At 35.2% G+C, this 27,966-nt stretch overlaps 3 protein-coding genes across 3 annotated transcripts in view; 2 read left to right on the forward strand and 1 right to left on the reverse strand.

Annotated features, from left to right (window-relative positions):
• Positions 1–879: 879 nt before the first annotated feature.
• Positions 880–2,109, forward strand: LOC106131518 (coiled-coil domain-containing protein 115). The gene is made up of 2 exons (XM_013330633.2): positions 880–1,038; positions 1,190–2,109. The coding sequence occupies exons 1-2, from the start codon at positions 1,020–1,022 to the stop codon at positions 1,660–1,662; spliced, it is 492 nt and encodes a 163-aa protein (XP_013186087.2). The 5' UTR covers positions 880–1,019; the 3' UTR covers positions 1,663–2,109.
• Positions 2,110–5,321: 3,212 nt separating this feature from the next.
• LOC106131629 (glycoprotein 3-alpha-L-fucosyltransferase A) lies at positions 5,322–26,803 on the reverse strand. The gene is made up of 9 exons (XM_013330785.2): positions 26,493–26,803; positions 12,691–12,779; positions 12,159–12,340; positions 11,572–11,732; positions 10,270–10,507; positions 9,945–10,142; positions 9,496–9,728; positions 9,047–9,218; positions 5,322–8,678 (listed from the first exon to the last, which is right to left on the reverse strand). Exons 3-9 carry the CDS (start codon positions 12,333–12,335, stop codon positions 8,508–8,510), a joined length of 1,350 nt encoding a protein of 449 aa, XP_013186239.2. The 5' UTR covers positions 12,336–12,340; positions 12,691–12,779; positions 26,493–26,803; the 3' UTR covers positions 5,322–8,507.
• LOC106131430 (uncharacterized) overlaps positions 25,557–27,966 on the forward strand; it is a 35,404-nt gene continuing 32,994 nt past the window's right edge. Inside the window, exon 1 of the mRNA XM_060950135.1 lies at positions 25,557–25,620. Coding sequence (XP_060806118.1) covers positions 25,557–25,620 — 64 coding nt within the window. The remainder of the gene's footprint in view (positions 25,621–27,966) is intronic.

The raw sequence follows: 27,966 nt of genomic DNA on the forward strand, positions 1-27,966 counted from the left end.
CGATTTCGAAACAGTAATCGAATCAGTTGATTATTCAACGAAATCGATAGCCATGCCATCAATTAATTGATAACGACGGCGTAAGCGGCGTGCAACAATGACTGCGTTTACAGTAACTACAAATTTTTACGGCAGCTTATCTTTCTGTATTCAGTAAAACTCGTTCATACATACATAAAATCACGCCTCTTTCCCGGAGGGGTAGGCAGAGACTACCTCTTTCCACTTGCCACGATCTCTGCATACTTCCTTCGCTTCATCCACATTCATAACTCTCTTCATGCCAGCTCGGCGGTTTCGGGTACTTTTGCCCTGACCCTTTATCAGAAACTCGTTCATATGGGTAACAATATTTGATTACACGCGCGCCAGCGTGTTAAAGTGTGCAATATGCATGCATTCAATGCAATTATTAGTTTGTCGATTGTTATTTGAACAATCATCTTTAGGACCTTCTAAATCTAATGTAATAAACGATATTCGATTTGTTCTTGGTGTGTTGGGGAAGTTTTCTGTGTGTTGGGGATGACCAAAAAGGTTGAGTTTCGGAATATTTCTTTATTTTTAATGTAATTTTTTAAATAGTGTTTTTTGTGTGTTCTCGTTTTGTCAGTGGAAAAGTAAAGACCGTATTTTTGCAATCTCTTTATTTTATTTATTCCTGCCACTATTTAGGGGTATCTCTGGAACAAGGAGAGTTCCGGGTCTACCGGGCAAACGAATCCATAACACTGTGGATATGGGTGTTCCTTACGATTATTGTTCCTTGTACCAATGGCAGTTAATTGTAAAACAATTTAGAGGAAAAAAGAGATTGACTAGACACTTGACATTGACGCCACCAACACATAGTTGTCACATTTGACTTGACGCTACACATGACAGTTGACATTGACACCATCAGGACACTGATCTTGTGATTAGTTTATCTACTTTGATTGGTTTTGTTTGTTATCTATAACATAGAATTCTAAAATCTTATAATACCTATTGCTTAGGATATTTAAAATCCAAACACTATGACACATGAAAATCAAGGTAAAAGTTACTTTCCTCTCCCAGTTGTACTATTTAGGCCTTCCATTTTTGAGTTTGAGTTTTTCTATTGTACGGAGTGTCGACCATCACAGTTCTCAATATCGTTATCATTTGCTCTATAACTATTACTTACTTGTGACTTATTTTTCAGAAAGTTGTAAAATGCCCACTTTGGAGGAGGTTTGTGAGTTGTTGGACAAATTGACTCTGAAGCAGTTACATTTAATGGAAGAGAAAATGAGAAGTGAAATTAATATTGAATCAAGTATTAACAATGGCAGTATTAATTTGGCGAAATCTCGATATATAATGGGCCAAAGTTCAGTTAGCACTGCACGGCTGCCTGTTGACAGTAGTCCAGAGTTTGCAGCTTCAACCAAATGTGAAACTAAGGAAGAAGATGGTATCAAACAGTTAAAAGTTGTAGAAAATGATAAAAACACAGTAAACCCACTGCATTGGTTTGGAGTCCTTGTACCTCAAAATTTGCATAAAGCACAAAGTATTTTTCAAAATACTATAAATTTTGTTGTTGAATGCGTCAATGTGCAGTTACAATTGTATGAAAATTTAAAAACTGCAGAGGAATTGAAGAAATATAAGTCATTATTGGAATCCTCATAAACTGCTCCATGGGCACCTTAAATGTGATTGACACAAATATTTAAAATAAATATATTAAATACTGATATACATAAACTTTCAAGATCTGCGTCAACCAGAATAAGTTTGTTTTAATGCGCTGGCCTGGATTTTAACTGGGCACCTTTACTGTTACAGGCAAAAACTTGACCTGAGTTCAGTTAGGAAAATTATTGTCTACAAAAATTTGGGAATACTTCAACATTTCTGTACTTAAGAAATTCAATTTTATTAGAATTATTGCTTGTCATTTTTCACATTCAAACAATGTACATAAAAAAGTACCTGCAATATTAAAAACAGGGTTGTTAAATATATAATGAAAAGTATATCACCACCTTTTATTACAAAGTAGTACAGAATATGGTTAGACTTTTTATTAATCTATACTAATATAATAAAGCTGAAGTGTTTGTTTGTTTGTTTGAATGCGCTAATTTCATTAAAAATCTATTATAGCTATTTCATCACCCTGCAACTATTAGGAGCGAAGAAATAAAGGCAAATGTGAAAAAACAGGGAGAATTATTCCTCCTTGAGGGCTTCAATGATGCCCAAAATAACTATTTCACGCAAAAATGGCGGGCACAGCTAGTCATGTAGATATTGAAGATTTATGTCAGCACTGACTGATGGGACATGTTAAAAATCTTAGAGTATCAACTTAAATATATAAACAATACAGTGCTGCAATGACAAAATATGTAAGGAGACTGGTGACATTATTCTTTTTGCTAAAAAATATATGTACATACACGGATTGGAAGATATTACCAAAACTTTGTATTGAGTATAATTTGTAGTTGATAAAATTTTTGTTTTAATTTTCGCCGTTGGCTACTTTTAATCCCTGACAAAAAAGAGGGGTGTTCGTTTGACGTGTCTATCTCTTTGTGCCATCAAAGCTCACAAACAGATGAAGCTATTTCAATTTAGTTTTTTTGGATTAAAGGAGATTAACGGGCGAGTGTTCTTAGACATGTATGATCAAAATCGGTTGAGCCGCTCAAAAGTTTGGGAGTTGAAAGTGGTGAAGACTTGAGTATATTCACTAATATTTGCAGTTAAAGTCAAGTCAAGTTGAAGCGCACTGATAGAGAATATTGATGATTTAATCGAGAGTGTCCTCAGCTTAGCCCATGGTGCAAAAAGGAATGTCTTTTAAGTATGCCTGTCTCTTTGTGTGTGTGTATATACGTTAGTTTAATTAAAGAGAATTTTGATGGATTGATGAATTTATCAAGAGTGTCCAAAGTTGATTACATTAATCGTTGATTAAAAGAAAAGCCCAAGACCCAAATTTAATTTAATTACTAAGTTAAAAGGTCAAAAGTACCCGAAACCGCCGAGTTTGTATGAAGAGAGTTATGAATGTGGATGAAGCGAAGGAAGTATGCAGAGATCGTGGCAAGTAAAAAGAGGTAGTCTCTGCCTACCCCTCCGGGAAAGAGGCGTGATTTTATGTATGTATGTACTAAGTTAAACTTTAAAAAGTTTAACCAGTTATGTCAGGACGATGATTTCGCAAAAACTTTGTACGTGGGAGTACCTACATATAACACACACAGTATAAACAAAGTGGCGTATTTAATCGACAGTGAAGAAGTTCAGTTGTTGAAAGATTTCCAGGTGGTTTAGAGGGGTCTGTGTTAGGCAGAGTATATTCGGTAAAATCAATTAATGCTCCGAGAGAAAGAACTACTAAATTTGTTAAAAAAATTGGTTTAGATCCCCGGAGGCCATGATGGAAAAATTGGAGAAACTTTTTCTAATTCGCCTTATGAATTTATTATATTAAAACTAGCTGTCCCGGCAAACGTTGTTTTGTCATATAAATATTTTTACGTAAATTCGAGTTAAAAAAAATGTTAAGGGTGGACAACCCTTAACACTTAGGGGTATGAAAAACAGATGTTAGCCGATTCTCAGACCTACTGAATATGCATGCAAAATTTGGTTAAAATCGGAGGAGTACGGACACAAACATTGTGACACGAGAATCTTCTATATATATAAAAGCGAAAAACACTCACTTAGGAATCACGAAATCTCGAAATCTACTGAGCCAATAAAGATGAAGTTTGGCAGGAAGGTAGATTTTAATTAGGAGGGATCCACTAAGAAAGGATTTTTGCAAATTCTATTCCTAAGGGGGTGTAATAGGGGTTGCAAGTTTGTATGAAACTTCGTCATTTTTAGTGTGGGTTACGCGGACGAAGTCGCGGGCAACAGCTAGTTTTATATATAAGATATTTTATATATAAGATATCATTGAGTTTAATCTCAAAACACAAATTATAAGTATTGTCACAGACATTGAGAGATGATTAATTATCTTAGCGTGTTCCTCTTAATCATTATATGAATATCGGGGGTGTTCCTGGTTGTACCCTCCACTGCTATGATTTGTCGCGGTCCGGGGTCCACCTATCAGAATTCTATAGGTCTGAATGATGGCTATTTTAGTCACTAAGGTACCCGCGGGTATTTAGGCCTGTCGGGCAATAAGGCCTAAGGAACAAAAAACGCACAAAATACAGTAATCGACGATCAAGGTTACACTCACAAAAGCTCAGACCGTTTACAAGTCGCTGCGAAATAGCGGACGAATACTTGCACTTCTCCCCTCGCCAGTGTCGTCGAAATCATTCAGCGGTGACGGTCACGAGGCACGAATTATAAAAATGTACTCCAATAAAACGTAAGTTATTTTGAAAATATCATATTTACAAACCTTTATTGAATGTCCGTTTATTAATTAATGTATGCTTGTTCGTAGGTTACCGTATTAAAGGACTTGTAGTTGTGAAATTTTTATTATATTTTTTTTCTGTAAACACGTGATTGGCGGATATTAAGGCCTATAAAATTTTACTATAGGCCTTATTATTTTTTTAAACTGCTATATAAGTAGAAGCGTGTTTTATGATGTTTGTTGGTGGGTATTATGTACGTATTTATACATTTTCAATTTATTTATCATTGTTTTTAGTGCTTACGGTCACGATGCCTCCCGAACGGGCATTATGGTCAGAAGATGATCTGATCGCAGCTGTTAGAGCGGTATAATGTCCTGATGGATGCGAATAAGGACAATTAATTAAATTTTCTAAGAATACTTTGCTACCTATTGCTTTATGTTAATGATTATTGTAATCAAGAATACCAATTTACGTAGTATAAGTTGATTTTTGAATAGTTTAAAGTACAGGCCTTTTTATCCTACCCTAGTATAATAAGGCCTACAGATTGCGTTTTAAAAAAAAGTTATATATTGTTTTGGTTTTAAGCTAGAGAAGCTATTTTTTGTTTAAACTTTGTAGTAATTTAAGTACATGACTGATTAATAATAAAAGTTGTTGATTATGTTGGATATTTTTCATTTTATTACCAATTTTCCTTAGCTAGGCCTTGATATCCGCGGGTACCTTACATAGTATAAAACAAAGTCGCTATTTTAGTCTGTTTGTCTGTATGCTTAAATCTTAAAAATTACGAACGGATTTTGATGCGGTTTTTTGTAACAGGTAGAGTGATTCAAGAGGAAGGTTTTTATGTATAATAACATTTATAATTTTGCACCCGTGCGAAGCCGGGGCGGGTCGCTAGTATATTATAAAAGCTGAGAAATAAAAGAAGCATTTAAATTTTTTAATCAATTTATTTGGAACAGTTAAGTGATCACTAAGTACAATTTTTCAGTGATTCATTACAAGCATGATGTCCCAGTTACTAATTTGACCACAATATTAAGGTACATGTATTCACGACAGATTTTTCATTATTCCATTCAATATACACACAGATATAATTCAAGGATTTTGTTTGACTTTTCACGGGTACATCAATATTATTTTCCACATATTTAAGAACATTGTAAACCCGATAGCTATGTAAGTAGGTATATTACTGATTTTTATAACTTATCAAAGATTTAACTTGATTTTCGATTATTTCCATAATAAATATTTATTAAAAGATAACAATTTTTACATTGGTGTTAGTGCTCATACTTATTACTGAATTTCTACACAGCCACTTTAATTTGGATGTTTTTATCTTATTCATAATAAGTTAATTAAGTATGACTTAAACACATAAATGCACTGTAGAATACTTTGTTAGTATTCTATTCATCTTTAAGTTTAAATTCCTCACGATTGTAAAAAAAAATATCTAACTACGTGTACAAATTACACCATATTCAAATTCTCACCGCTTGGATTGGGGTTCGGATTGCTCAAACGTCGTAACGTTGCAAATGCCATGACCAGTGGGCCTACCTATATCAGGTCTATGTACAAGTTTAGGTAGTAGACATTTTCACCGTGGTTTAAGTACTTATAAATGTGGCCCACTGTACTTTAAATTTCTGCTTAATTCCTCCAAGGGAGCACCGAGACGAGTTAAAGGCTTTAAAGCAAGTTGCGAAATGAAAATAGCAAAATTATGAGTTTTCATCAGTAGCAAATCGACTGTGGCTTTAATTTTCACAGTCTGGTAATGATGAATCACATTCATTTGTTTATCTTGGTAGTTGTCGTTTCGGTAACTTATTGACAAGGCACAAGTTCTTTGGTTTTCTTCATTTTAAATGGTAAAGATGTCGCAAAATTATTAAAGTAGTTATTGGAATGTATGATAAAGTTTAAATGCAACATAACACTTTATTTAGTAACTTTATTTATAAAACAAAACAATCTTTCGATCGATTACACCTAGTACTTTGAAGTAGGTTATGATTGGTTCGGTTACAATAAACTAGTTAAAATACTAACATAAATTTGTTTAAACAGTAATCAACTTAAAAATAAATACCCTGTGTTATAAATAATTAAGTACGTTTGTATAGATCAGGATAGTTCTATATAATTGTAATAAATAACATTCCGAGAAATAAGTACATTTTGTATATGTAACAAACAATATTTTTGCACATTGGGCCCATAATATCGAACAAAGTCCCTGGAAACGTGCTAAAATTACAAAAATGTTTTTGGTCTTTCCATGAAATGGCTACCTACATTAAAATCAACAGTAGGTATTTAGCATATCCTAAATTGTTTAATTTTGGTAAGAAATTATGGGTAAAAAGAGATGGAAATCCTTCCATTTAGTCTTCCATGAATCCGATAAGATCGACAAATCGATGTCTTCATTTTATTCGTTATTATTTACTACGCTATGACTTTATGTAGATGCGTAAAGTATAGTAAGTAGCTAAGTATTTCTACATATGCACAAATAAAACCTAATTTTATCAAACGTTGGCCTTAAAATAAAAAAAAACCAAACATAACAATGATGAAATGCACTGCAAATTGCAACAGCAAATTGACTACTTATCTATACATATAATAAAACAGTAAAAATATTTTGTCTGTAGGTACATTTAATATTTTGACTGAAACGGATAGAGAATTTTTTACATTTTTTGTCTGTCTGTCTGTATCTGACTGTATGATCAAGATTCAACTCGAAATGTACGCGGACGAAGTCGCGGGCAACAGCTAATACGCTATAAACACGTGGAACGTATCACAAATTGCAACAATCATACCTATACTATTATAATTATAATTAAATACTTACAGAGAAATGCAGTCAAAAGCCTTGGTTAAGTGCCAGAAAATCTTTGCCTAACCGATGTCAAAAACAACAAAAATATTTTGTGCAACTGATAAAATATTATATTTATTAAGATGTGCGTCTTTCAGGTAACAATTAAAAAGAGAATGGTAATAAGATAAACTTTTCCAGAACATCAAAATAAATAGATAGAAACAAACGGCGCCTGTTTAAATTACAGCGATTATTTGTTATTTCAAAGCAGCAACTAATGTTGTGTTTATGGTAACCGCTAAGACTAGAATATGTTGATACCTAAATCGTTTAAAAAATTAGGCTGTTATCTAGTAATATCCGTAGGAGCCTGAATTATATTGAGGTGTTTGCCGATATCTAAGAACATACTCGTACAATTAATTTCATCCACAATTTGTGCCGATTAGTAATTAAAATAAATGACTTGTAGGTACTTTTTACTTATATATCATTGATTACTACATATGTACACTATATTGTATTGTTGTATTGTAATATTTACAAATAATATTTATCCCACTTTTGTGCGGTAAGTATTTTTTCTGTCTCCCATTTTACGTAGTGGGTACCTACTTTAGTACGTTCAATAGGTATAAGAAGTGAAAACTATAAAAAATTAAATTGTATATTATCTTGAAGCTGATTTTGTCGTTAACACGATCTCGTGAGCCATAATCCGTTTTATTTTCGTACCTTACAGTCCATGAATATAGTAATACAATGGATATATAGGTATCTCTGTGTTGACTCACGTCAGTTTTCAGTAGTACCTATTTAAAAACAACAAGTTAAATTTTATTTTAAACTTGTGTGAACTAGGTACTTACTCTTATCCAGTTACTTATAAATGTTATTTTACCTTGAACGATTGTAATACTAGACTGCTTTTATATCAAGTCTTGTAGATAACAAAATAGTACGTAGGTACACTACCTACTCCGACCATTTTATGTACTTATGTAGTAAGTAGGAATTACTATAAATGTCATAATGGACGCGATATCGAATCAGTCACCAATGCTATCGATAACAGAAAATTAAACATTGAGCTTTAAACTTACAATTTAAACTACTGGCCACATATTATCACAAAGGATAAAATCGTATAATAATAAATCAACGAGAACGTTATTAGCGTAATCGGGACTATAGGCAGATCATAAAGTTTCACGATCAAAGTGGATGTGGCCTGACATTGACAATGAAAGTGTGTTAGTGTTAATCTAGCCGTTGTCCCTGCTGTCTTGTGTGCGCCAGTCCCCGCGGGTGCAAGCCCCGTCCCGCCACCAACTCTGCACATCGTTGTAGTGCGCGCTGCGTTTGCGCTGGTCATTTGCATGGACCATTGCGCATACGCGGCAGAAGAAGTATGTGTTTATGAACTCGCCTGTACCCTGAAAATTAAGGAGTTTTTGTACATGCTATGAGTCTAATGCTGGTTAAATTATTTATTATTTTTATTAACAAGGTTTATCTTTCTTGTCTACTTAGTGCATTGCATAGCCTTGCTTATTTAGTAACAAAGGCCTTTTGCCTGCTCGGACTGCTTGCTTGCTTGCTGTTAAAATTTATATAGACTAAGCTATATGTGAAACAAGGCTCACTTTCCATTTGAAATACGAGTTGTACTTATATCGTGTCGTCCTCGTCTAGGCATTGCAGATACGCAGCCAGCTCCTTAGCTCCTTCGTATCGTTAGTAACAATCAGCCTGAAATTCGTATAGTCCTAACGGTGTGTAATACGGAGCAAAGATGGGTTACCTTCCATTTGAAGTACGAGTTGTATAGCGTGTCATCTTCGTCCAGACGTCGGAGGTACGCGGCCAGTTCTTCCGGCCCGGTGAACTCGTCCACGTGGACGTAAGAATTGTGGGGCGCCGCTGCCGCATATTCTGACGCTCGGGCGCCCATCACTATTGGTAATACGTTGTGTCTGAAATTTAAAACGAACTTTCGATCAATAGGTGCGAGTCTTAAAATCGAAACGTTGGTGTTCCTACATACACTAATGCCGTTATTTCAAATGTTACAATATTCTTTAAACTAATAGGCCCACTGCTGTTTGTTCTACTGCAAAGTTTTACCCCATTTCTAACAAAATTAAGCGATTCAATCTAGATGTTGTTCATCTCTGAGTCGACAGATACCCAGGCCTAGAACAACACAAATGGATGGAAATAGTTAAATTATTTAAAGATTCAAATACTTACTGAAGACCATTAACAAAGAATTTCTCTGTAATGTAATCTCTGCAGTTGGAGTTTTCAAAGGCTAGATAGAACTTGTATTCTTTATCGAGCATTTCCAAGCAGTTAGGATCGGTCCGCGGGCAATGGTGGGAACCGCAAGCGCCGTAGATGTCCACAGATATGAACTTGGAGAGTTGGCGAGCGTACTGCAGACGGCGATTGCGAGCGTGACAATTTGACACGAACCACGCGACCTAGAAAAAAAAAATATATTCATAATCCGGGCCGATGGACCATGAGAAAGAAATTCCCTACCTGATTCCCTACACCACCCTAAAAATGTCGTCTTATAAACAAGTAGATACTCTTCCACGATGTACGTGAGACAAAAACCCTAAATAATTAGTAAGTATAGGTATACTATTACGAGTATGCATAAACGCAAACAATATTTAGTAACTCCTACATACCTTTTTGGTTTTGTTAGCGGCGTAATTCCTCTCCATCTTATTCTCAGTAACCAAAGAGTCGTGGTACACCCACCGCTCGTAGGGCGCCACTATGTCGGAGTCCCGTCTATAAGTTGCCGTCCAGTTGAACACATCTATAGAAGCCGGCCGTAGCGACGCGGTGTGGTACGGACATTCTAGGTAGTAAAGGATCCAAATCTGAAAAAAAAGCGCATTTATTTTCATCGCGAACACTTTAATTTTTATGAAGTTGTGAATGATCTCATAAATTACTATTATTCGTGTAAAAGCTATAATATAAGCTGAGCTATTCTAAAGTCGTTACCTGGTGAAGAGGTCTTGGAACATTGAAGGGAGTATGGTGATCTTTGAACAAGATGGCGTCGGCGGTGGCAGCATCGCGGGCGTCAGCAGTTATGTGACAGCGATTGACAGGACACTTATTCCTCACGAACTCCGTGCGGCCTGCTGACACTCCCCAAGCACCTAGTCCATTGGCGAGCAGTATCAGCTTCACAGGTACGTCTTCGTTTGGTAACTTGTACATCAATTGCTGCACAACTCTGAAGTAGATGAGGTAACGTGAATTTATTTAAAAAGGCTCTTTATATTAAGGACTTATTGATTGATATGGGTATGGTATCTTAGTTAAAGCTTATTATTAAGTTGTTTGTTACTCTTTATAACAATATTGCTATTACTTCCGAAACAATAATTTGTCTTGTATTGTATAGTAGCATCATAACGTACATAAACGTATCCGTTGCAATTGACCGTTGACACAACATAAGTATGTAGGTTAGCAAAACTCTTCAACGTCGTGTAATCTTTATAATTCAACACTTCATGGACTTTTATTGCCTGATAAGACATTTCTAGCATTGGCTTGTTGAACCCAATTTTATACAGTTTGATTAAAAACTAAGATTGTAATGTAAACGCGCTTTTATGAACACGATTATTCACTGTTTTGTCTACGAATAGATAACATTGTGGATATATCGATAATTTATTAGACGACTATTATTTGCACATACCTAATAACCGTCATTACGTACTTGTACAAGCCATTACACAGTACAGTAATATTTTGATAGAATGTACAACATAATATTTATTATTGCTGTCATAAGTAAAGTCTGTGCATACCTTGTAGGATACCATGTAATAAGACTTTCACGTTTAGTACAAATAGTCCTAAATTAAGTTTCCCAATCCCACCTCGGCTATGCGCCGATGACTTTTTTCTAAATTAAGTATATTCATTAGTTTGAATACTAACGGATGCTTTTACGGTGGGGGAAAACATCGTGAGGAAACCTGCAGATTCAACTGTGTGTGTAACTATAATCGATCCGATACAGGTTAAGTATTTAGAGTGTGCCAGGAGAATGAAGTAAAAGTGTGTGCATACTTGTGCTCGTGACGTTGACGTTCAGTACAGTCCTTCTAAATTAAGTTTTTTCCAATACGCAATGGCTGTTGTGTTTCTGATTGATATTAGCTCCATGACTTACTTTTTGCCTTCTTCGCCTCAGTTCAATCAGGGCCGCCCATGCGCCAGAGGTGACAATGCTTCCCTCTTTGCCATTCATTGATTCAGTCTGGAAGAGTGAAACTGACTTACCTGTCGTCTCCAGGAGCATCCTCAGGAAAGAGATCTAAGTCAGGGTCGTGTTTCTTTGGCATCTGTTCCCCGCCACGCATGTACCACGGTCTTTTAGAGACTTCGTCTTCGTCATGGATATCGTCTCTCTCTTCCGAATCATCTTTCTCTATTAATATGTTCTGAAATCAATATGACCTCTTTTAATGAAATATTGTAAACTGCAAAGTCAAGGTTGCATGAAGAGCGTTTAATATGAATGTGGATGAGGTATGGTCACTGCCTACCCCTCCGGGAAAGAGAACGTCTTTTTTCTTTATTTTTTAATCAACGGTTTATAACACTAGGATCGCTTCTTCTCTTTCTTGTGCTTCTTGAGCTTGGAACTGTTAGCTCCGTCTACCTCATAAGGGATAAAGCCGTGATTTGTGTGTCAGAAGAATGGTGTGCGTTGCTACAGGGTTACATTCTGCATCAAAAACCTGACTCAACCTATCCCGGATCCACGGTCAAATACCCCGGGCTTCTTTCCAGAGTGGTGAGGATGTAACCGGGACTAAAGCTAAGATGAAGAAGATGTGAGTGTTGATATAACAAAACTGTTTTACCTGGAGGTGTTCGACGGGCAGTGGCGGCGCCGGCGCCGGCGGGCTCGGGCTGCGTTCGGGATGGTCGAGTAGCGGCGGGCGCGGGATCAGCAGCAGCGCCAGTGCGGTCAGCGCCAGCGGCAGAAGCAATATCGCCCGCCGCACGCTTCTCAGCGCCCGCGCAGCCCGCAACCACATGCCGACTGCGTATAGTGTAATTACGTTGAAATTTTTTTGAAGTCCACAGTCATAAAAATATATAACTTAGACACGTCTTCGACAATAAAGTGATAAGTATACTGGTTGATGCGGCTTCGGCAATTATACGTCCATTTCAGTTGTTTTGCTGTTAAATTGCGTCATTTTACGTAGGGCGTGTGAAGTACCTAATGTAAAGTTTACAAAACTTTACATTAGGTACTTCACATAAATATTAAACTGAATTTTTCTGCGCTTTTTGTTATAAAATAGAATCCACTAGGGAAACCTTTTAGGGAAATGCAAGATAAAGAAGAATAGGAATAATAAGAAATTGAATTTGTTTTCACCTCACCTGCTCTCCGCTATCCGCCCGTTCTGTGGCCTCTAATCCGCCCGCTTCGCACGCCCATCACTAACGGACTATCGCTCGATTCTTAACATCTGAAAATTAGTATATTTGAGTTATATAACGAAAGGAGTATCGTTAAAAAACCTGCATGCATATAGAGATCAGTTACTGATATGTCTGGCTTTAAAGTAAATTTGTATGTTAGTCATAAAATTATAACAAGTTTAACAATGATAACACTAATTGAAAAGCAGCGGAACGTGTTAACGTTTTCTTTCGTTAGTCTTAGTTACCACTTTAGTTACCATCGTTCTGGGGTTCGCTTTTAAAACCTATTTGTGAGTACACAGTACACAGTTGGCATTCACAACAATAGAACCCTACAATGCGCGTGGCCCGACACGCACTTGACCGGTTTATAAGTATTCTAATATCGAATACAATGGTACCTATTTGAATAGTAAATTAACTAATTTGCATCATTATTTGCCGGCTGGATATCATGCTGCAAGCCGCTTGCCTATTGTTTTTTTCGACGAATCTATGAGATCCTAAAGATACTCCACAATATTAGGCCTAATATCATAATTTCTTTTGAAGTAACAGCCCATATTATCTGAATATCTTGTAGGGCAAAAGTATAATCACACCTTTCGCGAATCAGTTAAGGTACCTTTCCTACCAATATTATAAACGCGAAAATTTGTAAGAATGTGTACTATCCACACGTACTTTTTCGTGTATGTGTGTTTTTTACTCTTTGCTGGCTCTAAGTGTAAACTTAGAGGAATGCACAAACATCTGGGAACATGCGAAGATGAGAGAGAGATTGCTTTAATTGCTCTCTCATTTTTGTGTTCTTTTCTTTAGTTGCACCCACAGTCGCTAAGGTTCATAGTGCGAATAATGAAGAACCTGTGAAGGACTTATTTATTTATTCTGTGAATTAACTAGAGAATGTCCGCGGGAATTCTGGGAAATTCCCTCTTTGTGCACCCCTAGAACACAAAAGGTACATGCCTTAAAAATTTCAAATCTCCAGACCCAATGGTTTGGACTGTATGTTATCTGCCTGTCAGCCACTAAGTATGAAGAGTAAGTAAGAGTTTTATATAGGTATGTAGATTGCTGGATAGGATTATTTTTTGTCCATATGTGGCCCTTATCTATTATTATGCCGCTCTACCACCGTGTACTTACCCGTGATAATAATGATTGCCAGGACTTGTATATCAGCTGCTCAGGTAAAAACCTTTTTAATTTAGTAAATGAAGATCAAAAGGAGAAATTTGTTTATGCACCTCCAACTTCCATACTAGATTAATACATAACTAAATTAACAATGAATAACAAAACTTTTCGTTTAACGCATTACTGTAGGCCTTAGCACTGTAGTCCGCAGCCCTTAAGCCTAAAGTCGAAACATCATATTGAACTTTCATAGATCAATATTTAGATGTCGGAAGATCAATATTATGTCAATATATTGACTCACTAGTTATACCTATTTATGCTCATGACAAGCTGAAAAGAGTTCCATTAACCGCCAGAATAAATAGGTCTTTGAAATAGGTAGATACTTATTTACTCTTGAAAGCTTATCTGCCTATTTTATTTCTAGTCTCTTATAGAAAATTCATACACTATTATGTTATATACTTCTTGCTCGCGGCTCCGCCTGCGTGTATGTCGCTATTCTCATGTGGAAACTACAATTATCCAGATCTATAATAGACTTATTGTTAATGCTATAGTATTTTACTCCCGTGCCAATTTTTTAAGACACTATATTAATTCGATATCAAACTGAAAATTTTGACACTTTTTATTAAAATACTTTTGGTCTTTATTGATATCGATAAAACAAAGTAGAAATTCTAGCCTTATGTAAATTAAATACGTTTATGTAAGCCGCATTCAATTCTGTTTTAAAATTAATAGGGCAGTGTTTGAAGTAAGTTATCAATTGAGCATAATACCTATCTTTTTCCTCTTACCTGATTGATATAATGAAGTTTGACAAAGCTCCTAATTATATGTAATCTACCAGTGAAAACAACGCATTCATATCCGTTGAGTAGTTTAAACGTTGTAATGTACCAGACAGACAAAAGTTCCCAAAATTGTTCTCTTTGCTTTCTATTACGCTTCTTTAATTGCGTGTCAGGTAGAAATTTCATGCAACTGAAATATCTTGTGACTACCGGCTTTGTCTACCCCTGTAAGGGATAAAGATGTGCGATTAATAATTTTTTTTCACACCAAAATCCTCCAGTCACTAGACGTTTCTGATTTCAGTAATTTTAGTATATTTTTAACACCCGACGTACAAAGAGGGGTGTTATAAGTTTGACGTGTCTGTCTGTGACATAGCTCATAAACGGATGGAGCGTCTCAAATTTTATTTTTTTTATTAAAGGTGAACATTAAACGGCGTTGACATACACGTTACCTAAACAAGTCAATGCGTGAACTTTCAGTAGGTAGGTTATATTTTTGCCCCGCATTCGGGATAGTTAAAGAAGAGTCGACTAAGAACAGTTGGAGAAGATTTAGAGAGAAAGCCACTTAGAAGATTAATGCAATCTCAATAATCAATTGTATGTATTTACATTAAAGTGGCTGGCTAATGGTCAATTTAAATATTAGTAGGTCTCCGAACTTAGTTTTACTTGTTATCGGTACCTAGATGTCGGCTATGTCGTGCATGCATGCTAATTTGGTACCGTTTTGTCGCAGTGCGCTCAACTTGTTAGTAAAAATACGGGTTCACTGACATAACAAAATATAAATATATGTCACTTTTTTCTGTGAAATATACATATCTTGGGTTTAAAATACACATACCTATAATATTGATGTACTTTTAAGCTAAGAAAATATGATCAACCAGAGATTTGCGAATCAAGCAACTGCTAGCTGCCCTAGGAAACACGTAAAATGATAGAAATATTTTCGGAATTTCTACATTAGCGATGGTCGAGGTGAAAGCTAGTAAGTATGATTTTATTTAAAGAACAAAGTTGTGTTCATCAATTGAAATAATACCTACGAGAAACCATTATAACCTACATAATAGTATAGTGAAAATATTGATGGAACATTTTATTCTGTTTACAAAACGAGAGACCATAAATTTAGGTATTCCTCTCATTAGAGGCTGACGTTATCTAAAAACGCCGGCGTTGATAAGCCTTATCACAGGTAATTTGATCTTTAGTTTGCTTGCGTTATCGCTTTATGTTCGACATTTGGTTCATTTTGTTTGATAAATTACCGCGACAATAATAATTAATCATTCAGAATTAAAATTAATTTACCTGCTTCTACACGTCTATAAAACGATTACCTAGCAAATTAACATTGCTAGGTGTTCAAAAAATAATGTTTGACAAATAATATTGAGGGGATTAATAATAATGCCCAATAAAAGTGTTTCTTTGGAATTTTTTTCTCAATTATAGTAACGCGGTAAAAGGCAGACGATTAAAATATTCACAGAATATTTACTATAATATATATGTTTTTAACAAATTTATAATTTAATAGCAATAAAATAATTAGTAAAGGGGGCTAAAATCCATATATCAAACATAATTTTTAAGAATTTTTTTGGCCCATTTTAGTAAACAGGTAGTCATTTGATATAAAAATACATACATATTAAGGTATCAAACGTGATGATGGTACGAAACCTTTAGTGCGCGGGTGCGACTCGCACTACGGCGGTTTTTTAAACGATTATAAGTACTTAGCTGTTATGGGTGGAATGTCTATTATGATACTACATATATCGTACTAGCTGTGCCCGCGACTTCATCCGCGTGGATTAGTTATTTTGGGCATCATTGAAGCCCTCAAAAATGAATAATTTTCCCCCATTTTTTCACATTCTCCATTATTTCTTCGCTCCTTAAAGTTGCAGCGTGTGATGTTACCTATATAGCCTAAAGCCTTCCTCGATAAATGGTCTATTCAACGCAAAAAGAATTTTTCAATTTGAACCAGTAGTTCTTGAGATTAGCGCGTTCAAACAAACAAACTCTTCAGGAAGTAAGTAAGTATTGGTGTTACATATTTTATTAAGTTAATTTAGTTTCCCAAGTAGCATTATTCCTACCTACTGAATAAACTATAAATTTGTTCGAAGTTGGCTCGTGCCTTCGCAGTTCATTGGATGAGTTTCATGAAAAATGAAGGTAATTGAAAGAAATAGAAACTAATAGGTAGGTACTGAAATAAGGAACATAACCAATTTTCATATCGTATCATACTTTTTAATTGTAAATTATTATATTTTGTGTCCTTCGTATAACGTTGTACAAAGCTTAGGTGTAAAATTCAAAATAAGAATAGTTGTGTAGCAAAATGCTGCTACCTAATTACATATTAGAACAAAATTATCATATAACGAAAGCAGAAAAAGTAAAAGTTAATTTAACAACGCTTCTTATTACAAGTAAGTTTTTAAACCTTTTTTTTTTCAAGTAAATAGGTAGGTACACATAGAGCTTTCACTCTTTACATTTGCTGCAATAAAGTAATTTGACACTATCAAAGAATTTAATTATGCGACCGTGACGAATGACCAACAGGTACATAACGTAAATTGCCGTTTGTGTTATTTGTGTTACGCAAAACATAAATATCCGCAGTAAAAAGCGAACACTTATATTTAAATTAAAAGATCATGGAAGTGTGAAAAAAGATTTGTTTCGGTAATTCTAGTATAATAGGTACCATAGGTATAGGTTCCACACTGTGCATACCTAGCTACTTTATGTATCGTTTTTAACCATGGAAACGGTGGGCGCATGTCGTAGGTACCTAGTGCGTTCCTCTTGTGAGAAATGCGTATGGTCAGGACGTCGAATGGGTAAGCTAAGTATTTGTTAATTGACGTCCGGTGAAAACGTTGCAGTGTAGTGTGTTCCGTCGCTTCTTCTACACATGTACATTGGAAGCGTAAGTTATAATTAGATTTAAGTGATGTGACGTCAATAAGTGATACCTTGTATCCAATTTGGAAAATAAATCAATTTTATTCGATTCTGAAGCGACTTCCGTCCCTTCTGACATCCATAAATAAGAGGACCTAACCCTAGCTGGCGAGTTGTTGAGATGAGATCTAATTCTAATAATTGTGAGCTACTGTCATACATACATATAATCACGTCTTTATTCCTTACGCGATAGATAGGGCCAACAGTCTCACTCGAATTGAGATTTTAAACCAGCGGCCATCAATTTCTTTTTTAACAAACTATTGAAAATTTTTAAACAGAAAGTAGTCAGTTTCTGCATTCGATTTTAAAAAGGTGGTATTTAACTGAATTTCAGTAAAAACTTGGATTGCTTTATAAAAGTAGGCCAAATTCAGTCAAAAATTAATGAATATTCCAGGTCCTTTTTTATATGGTTGACATGATTGGTAGAGGGCGTATAGCCTAAGGCTCTACCAATCGTGTCAACCTTATAAAAAGGTAGGTATTCGCTAATAAGATATTTATTTGATTTTCTATGTCAAAGAATGATGAACAGTCGCCGTATGAGTATGTACCACTGAAGTAATCTTTATCATTATATGTTTAGTACTGAATACAAACGATTACGGCACAATACAATACCCTCCTATGTACATTATATGAACGCGATTGTAATAACTTTATACAACACACATCACTGTATGATTCACACCAACTCAGCTAAATAAACCAAAAGTGGAATTAAATACGGATTCAATATGTTTAATTTTAATCCTTAAGAATTTCGAATAAAAGTTCTTATCTTACCTAAAAATATATTTTCATTGCAGTTTATTTTCATTGTACCTTCTTGTAGGAAATAAGGCATCTAAGATATGATCAATTATATACTTATGTTTAATTGTTTACAAATAAGTACAATGATTAGGAAATTTAAAAACTAAAGAACTGCTACATAAGAGGAAAGATGATTAATTAACACAGAATCGAGATTACCTACTAAATAGGTTTAGCTGAACTAAGTTGTGGTAGAAAATGCCAAATAAACCTAGTTTTTAATACTAAGGATTTTTTTAAGGATTCTCACCGGACTAAATCCTGAACAAAGTAATAAAATAAGCTAAATAAAATCAGTTTGGCGATAAACGAAAAAAATCAGTCATACTTTTCACCTGCTTGATTTAGGGTAAAGTGTCTACATCTATCATATCCTGAAAAAAGGTGACAATAAAAGATCTCAACGAGCCTTTAATTTATTGTTTTATAGGAAATTTGTACATAATTATTGTTTCTTTGTACACTTAGAGCAACGCAGGGCTTTCCATGACGGAAGTCCGCGTTGTTCTAGGGTTACTTTACTACTAATAAATAATTTGTAATTTTCTTGAAGTTTGATATTCTACTTTGGTTATAAAATATGCATGAAGTGAACGATGCAAGCTGCCGAGTACTGTAAGTGAAGATCGATAACTACAGTCCATTTCTGAAGTACTAAAATAAAGATAAACAATGTTGATTTGTTTTACTGAAATGGTTTTTTAGTCATGAGAAGAAAATCATTTATTAACCATAGGAACCATATTACATAGTTAGGGAATGTTTGTTGCAAATTAAATAAAAAATCTATCAATGTTTTTTGTTAGATATGTCAACAATGTCGTAACCGCAGTAATAGTCAAATTTTAAAAACTAAAAGTCAATAAATACCTAATCTATAGAACGTTCGTAACTTTTCGTTGAAGTAAACTGAAGGTGTGTTAAATTCATTTGTTTCATGTGGCACTAGCTAACACGTTTCGAACACACACGTGAACTGTAAACAAAAGCACGCCCTAATTGATACCGAATTATTATTGTTTTGGGCGCAGTGGCCTGAATACGCGTTTCATGTGGAAAACGATAAAAATGCGCCAAATTTAACATCGTTTTATAATGGATATCGTAAAGTCAATATAGTACCTACGTAACTAGTTAATCTTGAAATATATTATTATTTTTAATCGGCTTCAAGACTGAGCATTTCTTTGGTCAGTAAGTCTCTTCTTACTCCTGGCTTTAGTCGCAGTTGCATCCTCCTCACTCTGGAAAGAAGCCCGGGGTAGGTACGCCTTTTGACCACGGATCCTGGTTAGGATTTTACAAAAAGTGACTCTCATCTGACCTCGCAAACTTTACAGGGGAATCTGACCCATCATGGACACCATTAGAGCATCGGGTGGTATTGAAACTAATGTATATAACTTTGAAAATAGTTATTGGTACATGACCAAAGTGGGAATTGAACCTGTGCCTGATGCGCATCACGCATTTTTAACCGGGCACCTTACCGATTCGACCACCGACGCTCTAAGTATTGCGATATAAACGGGATGATGAAAAATAAGTACAAGTGGATCACTCCATCTCTTTTCCATGGATGTCGAAAAAGGCGACTAAGGGAATAAACACATTGATCTACAGAAAGTTTCTCGCGCAGTCAAGGCGAGGGATTAAAAATTTGGGATTATTTTTTTGCCTTATTATCAACTTTGGTTACCTTATTATCAATGTCAAACTGTCACGCCATCCAGTTTGTAGGTAGGCTGGTATAAACGAAGTAATATTAGTTATATTGCCTAGTGCTTGAATGTCAAGGAATATAAAAACCTTTATTTTAGGTAAGGTTATTTGTTGTTCCCTGAAGAATAATAACACTGGTCAACACGATTCTGGTTTCCTTCATTTTTTTCTCTCTTATTGGTTATTTCTATGGTCCTGACTATGAAAAAAATACTGTGAGATTGCCAACAGCTTTACTTTTTGAAATATACAGTTTCATAATTTCGACCAAATAAAGACAAAAAACTAATACATACTCAACAAAATATCTATTAAACACTATCAAATGATCTTTTATATGATTTTCTTGCATGAACGACGTTAGGTAGATCTCGTTTCAAACTCCAGCAGTAGTCCGCCATCATATGTGAGTCCCATCTTCCCTGATATCGCCCTTCCATTGTCCGAAGATCTTGGTGAAATCTTTCACCCTGCTCCTCACTAAAATCACCCAAATTTTCAGGAAATTGGTCTATATGCGAGTGCAGGTAGTGGATTTTTATGCTCATGTTGCACCCTAGCTCTTGCAAGTTTGATAGCATGCTCTCAACAAGCTTACCATGGTCGTCAGATTTCTTGTTGCCTAGGAAATTACTCATAACCAAAACAAATGAATTCCAAGCTTTGGATTCCACTTCAGTCATTGATTCGACAAAATTGGGGTCTTTTACGACTTGCCTAATCTGTGGCCCATCAAAAATACCTGCTTTCAATTTTTCTTTGCTTAATCCTGGAAACTTGCGAAAAAGAAAATATTTGGATCATCAGAAGATTTAGATGTGCTGGGTTGTACCTCTCGTGATCTTAATTGAGGTCGTTGAGCAGAAGCTAAGTTGGCATAAGGCCACTTACTTCGATTTCCAGGATTGATTCCGTTTATTTTCACAACGCAAAAGTAGCAGTCGTTATGATGGTTTTGAGGTTCTCGCCAAATCATTGGTGTTTCGAACATTGTTCCATCTCTTTTTCCACTGGACCACAACCGTAGACATACTACACACTTCTGGCAAACAATATGAGGAACCCATGGCTTGTCCTGATTACACAATTTTATTTTAAAATACTGATGATACGCAGTTTTCACAAAGTCCAATATAGGTTTTCGATATTTTTTAAATACATATTCACCACAAATATAGCAAAAACAATCTGGATTAAGCAGACAACATCTTCTTGAGGAAGCCATATCGAAACCGACAACAAAATGTGTTCTAGTACCCGAAAAAAAACGAAAATCTAAATAAAAATATCAAGTGAGGGTAGTTAGCTATAACTCAAAAACAAAAGCTGTTAGAGAAAATGGCTGCCGTATTTGATAAATACGCGTCAATTTAAAACAGAAACAAAAAAAATCTCAGGAAACAACCAACTTTATTCTTTTTGTTGACCAGTGTAATCTAATTTACAATTTGAAAATAGTTAAAAGTTTTTTTGTGAGCTCATTAAGGCTTAATTAATTTGCTATTATAAATATAATATTTTTATTTTATTTATTTATTTAGGTACACCAACAGGTTACATGAAATAAATTTAGGAGTAACATTCAATTTATGTGCTAGCATGCAACCCAATTACAGGTGAACACAACTTTCAAGCAAACAGGCGAGTGTTATTTATTATTATTACAACAATATACATATTAAGATAACTATTACTATTAAAATTATAGTCTAGAGAATACATTTCAGAAATTAATTAACAATTATTATTTAATATATGAATTTATACCTTATATTTGTGATAATATATTCTTTACTCTCTGCCTATACTATAAAACGAGCAATGTTTGGATATATCGATGATATATATAAAAATATATATTATATGTCTTGTTATACACGTTCTCGAAAACGGCCTTAACGATTTCGTATTATGAAATATATGTGGTAATATATCGATCTAGCTGGATATCACGTCCAGGAAAATTAGTTTTTCCTATATTTTCACCTAAAATCATTTTGCCATGTGAGATGGTCGCTAGAAATCGTTCAGAGCTACTTCCGTCGAACTGTTAGTGCAGGTGGTCAGAGCGATCGGTTTTCATGTCGGGGAACCCAGGTTCGATTTTCAATATAAATTATTTTGTTTTTACTATTTGTGATAATGTAAAAACACCGAGCGCCGCTTGATTAACCAGGTAATGTAAAGAATACTTATCGAAATTATTTTTTGACAATGATTTAACTTGCTTGTGTAATGTAAACAGCGTAAGTACCTAGGTTTATAGGTGTTTATAACTGTATGTCGAACTTAGTTCGAGGCTAACTCAATCTGTGTAATTTGTCAAAAAAAAAAATAGGTGTCTATATGTATTACGTAGGAGGTAGTTATTGTAATTTAATTTTGAATGTTCAGGGTCCCTGCCAAGTATTTGTCAATTTATCTTTATTTTGTCAATCAATGTCAAAATCGTTGCTTTCGGAGATATTTGTAAAAAATAATAATATACCGCTTAGATAAATCGTTTTATGAAGACTAGAGTTATTTTAAAACAAACACAGTCATGTTTGAAATTAGATATTACGATGGACAGTGATGTAGCTCTGTAACTAGGGAGGTAGGAACTCCAGGGCAAAATTGATATGGGCCCCTTACAAATTAATATTATGAATTCAGCGGTAAAATCTTTCATCATTATGGAATGATGAAATTTTGTATAATATGTTAGATATTTTATGGGAGTGAAGTCTCGGACATATCAAGTAATAATTATTATATATATAAATCATAATAAAATAAAGGAATAACCATCATTAAACTCTTCATTGAAAACTGTAAAAGAGTATGTAGGTATGTCATTACTTTAATTAAATCTATACCCTGGTGTCCGATTCTCATGCAATAGGAAAGTCCATGTTAATAAAATATTCCAAACTTTCCATAGTAAAGTAATATGCTACGAAATTTAAAAAAAAACGATTATGCAGATCAAGCCTTCTAAATAATTTGTTTTGAAAAAAAAAAGGTTTGACCCAAAGTTTTATTCTATAATTAAGTAGGCAGTGCCGTGTGGTTCCCGGCACCAATACAAAAAAGAATAGGACCACTCCATCTCTTTCCCATGGATGTCGTAAAAGGTGACTAAGGGATAGGCAACTAACAAATAACAAACTTGGGATTCTTTTTTAGGCGATGGGCTAGCAACCTGTCACTATTTGAATCTCAATTCTATCATTAAGCCAAATAGCTGAACGTGGCCATTCAGTCTTTTCAAGACTATTGGCTCTGTCAATACTGTAAACTTACTACCTGTAGTTAGGACTGATTTAAGGATAATTTTAACACCTTTTATAGTTAAGACTGACTTAAAGATATTTTCCCCGGTAATCTCCCGATTACTATCGTCTCTGAAGGTCATGAACATCGTTTGTTTCAAAAGTCAAAAAATTTGCCACCTCCATTACCTTCTTTCGTATGTAAGTCGACTGCAGAAGAACTTGATTCCCCTAGGTTTTGTTTATATGTATATGAACATCATGTTTATTCTGTAGTTGATTGTCGACATAGGCGGTCACTATCCCACCACCATGACCTTACCAACTGTCGGCTATACGAGCAGCATTATGGGAGGAGTGCATCCTTTCTTGAATACAAAATCTCTTTACTGTCACTTGGCTTGTGTAGTTCTATACTATTCTAGGGAGGGTTCACCACGCACATTACGCCTTGCGTAGTCGTTAGGATCTTTTATCTTGAAGACCTCTGGATCTCAATCTTGTTTTGTAAATCCTAAAGATAATCAATACAAAAGAGCAAAATAATAGATTCCATTCCCACTACGCTTTAACCGCATTCTCACGGCGTGGACTTGGCATGGTACCTCTATAATCCCTCTAAAATTGTTACAAATCTGTAAGGATATTTTATTTCTTCTCAAAAACACATGATTCTCAATGCCGAATTGTTCCCGGAATTTTTGAATGATTTCCTCGTGGGTGTCATAAAAAACTATTAAGGGAGTAAGCAGATTCATTTAGCAAGCTTGCATTCTAGTCTAGCAGCGAAGAAAAAAGATGGTGTGTATCAGCTTCTCCTTTTTCCACGCAGATTGTAAAAGTTAATCAAGTCAAGGGCTGGGATAATTTTTTATGAGATATCATTAGACGGTACGCCTAAAGCTACCGTACCGTCACAAAATTATAATAGTGCAAAATAAAATCATAGAATTCGTATTAGTATTATGATTCTATGTTGCAAATCTATAACCGATTCCATTCCTATAGCTACATTATAAGATAAGGTAAATATCCGAGTTAAACCTGAGGAGTTATCACTTAGTAAGTACATGATAACGGATAATGAAGTTTGATATTTGATAGCCTTTTTACCCACTGTGATAAGACTGCCGTTTACCGATTGCAATTTTTTTATCAGCGCTGATTCGTTTTATTCTATAATCAACCAGGAAAAACAAGAGCTGATACAGAAGCACATATCTACGCCAAAGCCTCAGAATAGGTAATACAAAAGGACACGCTTGCTTCCCGGAAGGGCAAGCAGATACTACATTTTTGCGAAGTTTCCTACATAATTATCTTCATAAAAAACGAATGAAGCTTCGTAATCTGTCTTTCAACAAATAAGCATAAAACTCGTCTCAAATCACTGGTATAAGATTGTATCAGTCATTTGATAAGACCAATTAGTTAACGGATCTTTAAATTTAAAGGAAATCGCCATCATATGATAGTGAAGCTGGAAGACAGTGGCAATGGTTGTGACGACAGTGGAGGTCGTAGATGATGGTGAAAAGATGAAAGAACTAATATAACAATAACTGGACATCCATATTCTAAAAGAGGGTTGATGCCAAGTTGGATTTAGCCTAGGCTAGTTGTCATCGTAATAATTATCGGTTGTATACTATACTAACGTTCTAAAGTGGTAAAGTTTGTTTGGCAGGGCTATAGCTAATCTTCGGAAATACTGAACCGATCATGAAAAGCCTTTCAGCGTTTAAAAGTTACCCTCATTATACATACATACTTATTATATTGTTACGTATATCCCTTGCGAGGTAGAAATGACTGAAAGGCCAAGTTCAGCTGTTTAGGTACTTCCATTTTCTACGGGTGCTATAGCCATGTACCATGGGTGAAGCCGTGGTGGGACGCTGGACATTAATTATTTTGTCACCAGGTCCTACTTAATGGGTATAATATTTAATGTAAATTTGACCGGATTTAAGAGAGAAATTCTCATAGCCGCAATTCTTGACGGTTTCGCGGTATATTTGTAAACGAATTATGTTTTCCAAAACATACCATCGTAAATTTACTGAGAGAAATGCAAACACACATCGCCTGCATCATAGTGAATACAATACAACTAGCGTGCAACACAAATATCGGTTAGATCAACAATTATTATTAAACAAATAAACGTTACGTGTGGTTTCCGGAATACTTAGTAAAATAGGACTATTTGATCACTACCTGTGGACTTAAGAACAAAAACACCAACATAAATTAATAAAAATCGATAGAAAGCTTGTTGAAAAGAGGAGGAAGAGCACTATAAATGTTTTACAAACTAAAATTTAATTGAAGCGACTGCATCTTGAATTATTCTTAAAAGTATATCAAGTATTGATAGTGTAGAGTAGTATCTACGAAATTAAATTAACTGTACTTTAGGAAAGAAAGTACTTCGCTTTGGTATCAGTATCTATCAAATTCATTTGAAAATAAATAACTTATGAGTAAAAATAGTCGTGCTGACTTGTAATAAAATAAGATCTTTAAGTACGGGTGCCTACATAAGTAGGTACCTAAAAACACGTTCCATTTTTGTCGGTGACAAAGTGAATTGTTTTCGGTAGACATACCTAGATACCTATGCTCCTTGGAGAATATGGTGAATTTTGATACGAAGAGATATTTTGTTATAAGCTTATGTCGTCAGTTCATTCAATTATTTATACTTATACATAAAAGTTGATAAAAGCGATATTGGTTAGAATGTATGATTGTATCATGTAGGTATAATTTTAAAGTTCAGATAAGTATGTTTTGAGTTGGAATGGAAGTGATGTTTGTATTGAACGATTTTCTTTTTTATTGGCGAGATAACTGCTTGGTAGGTACCGACCAAGCCAAGTACCTAGGATAAAGAATTAAAATGATAGCTGTTGATCGATTAAATGTGACTTATTTGCATTGATAACATATTCTCTTAAATAATTTCCGTTATATTAATATTAAAACGGATAAACAAACTTACTCAAATCGTTTAAAAATTATATTCCAACACAGCGGAGTCTCCAACCACTAGCGGTCTCCTCAGATGTTTTTGTTTTGTTGTTCACAAAATGTGGATTTGATCACTATTTTTGAACAATATTCCGGGTGTGTGTTCACGTTTGCGCGTCGATATTCGGCAGAGCGAGGCGCGTGGTCGACTTGCAGCACGGTATTGGCGCTTTGAATCAAACTGCGCGCGCATTCCGCGCCGCCTGACGCATTGACGGCATGCGGGATACGCGACGTGATGTGCGCCGTGCCGTGGCCCTCATGGCCCACTGACATTCAAAACACATATCAATAACAGACTATGCATTATTAGTTACCCAAATGCCGATAAAATTCCTCGATAATGCAAAGATCACAGAATATTTGTTCAGCTTCAGTCATGGTCATGCCTCAGGTAGGTACTTCCAGTGGTGACAACTGGAAATAGTCATTTGCGTTCGGCATTTCCCTTCAAATATTTTTAGGTGGCGGTAAATGGTTCTGGTTATTACCGTATTAATCAGCTTTTATTATGATACAGAACCTTGGGTACCTGTTTATATTGGGTACGGGTATATTGTTTATAGATAATACGAAGTAAGTAGATAATGTGTATAAAATTCTAGTGCCGGGCTAGTTTTGTTCTCTAGCTTCCACATTTGGATGTGCTTATTTCCTTAGTCGCATCTAACCCTATCTACGATAAAGGATGGCTTTAGGCCGTCGGTAAGGTGACCTGACTAAGGTCGAAATGTATCGGAACAGCATTAATAAAAGTAGTGGCACACAAAATTCCATAACATTTATTTAGGTCGCGGTAACCACGATCGGCAGCTGCGAATTGCGTCAGGCGACAGATTCCCTAATTATTGTTTATCTTAAACTGTCATTCGCAACTGGCAATAAGTCAGAGGCTACTGTTTCTTAGCTTTCGAAGATGGGCAGCGTCGCGTAGGGCAAACAAATATATCATTAGGAATACCTAGTACCGTATTAGCTCTATTAATAATTATGTCGTATAAGTATAGCTCCCACATAGGATATCACATGTGCAGAGCTATTAGTTAAAAATATAGAACTAGGTACCAGTAGGGACCTACTTCGAATTATATTACTATCTTGATCCTTATCCGATCGTGGGTTATGTTAGGAATGAGAAAAAAAATATTTGAATTTTGTTTCGTACCTAACCCTATTCCTAAACTGACACTTTGATCGTTCGGGCATCGTTCCAGGCCTTCAGATTGTTATTCATCAATGTTGTCGAGGCAATGTCTTATCTTTCCTCTCTTACTAACTTAAGTGGGTACCTACAATACCGAAATGTCCACACAAAGATCTTAGCGTGGAATGGATCTCGTTTTTGGGCCGTTTATCACACCATCATACGCTCTCGTAGCCCGTTAGCCAGGGTTTAAAGTAGCTTTAACCGGCTGATATCATCAAGGTCACGAACGATTTTCGGC

Source organism: Amyelois transitella, chromosome 20, assembly GCF_032362555.1.
Source record: "Amyelois transitella isolate CPQ chromosome 20, ilAmyTran1.1, whole genome shotgun sequence".
NCBI classification, from domain to species: domain Eukaryota; kingdom Metazoa; phylum Arthropoda; class Insecta; order Lepidoptera; family Pyralidae; genus Amyelois; species Amyelois transitella.

Coding starts and splice junctions, on each gene's coding strand:
- LOC106131629 (XM_013330785.2), bottom strand. CDS start 12,335: ATGTGGTTGCGGGCTGCGCGGGCGCTGAGAAGCGTGCGGCGGGCGATA. Junction 11,733..12,158: donor TGCCCGTCGAACACCTCCAG/GTAAAACAGTTT, acceptor TATTGATTTCAG/AACATATTAATAGAGAAAGA. Junction 9,219..9,495: donor TTCTTTGTTAATGGTCTTCA/GTAAGTATTTGA, acceptor TTTAAATTTCAG/ACACAACGTATTACCAATAG.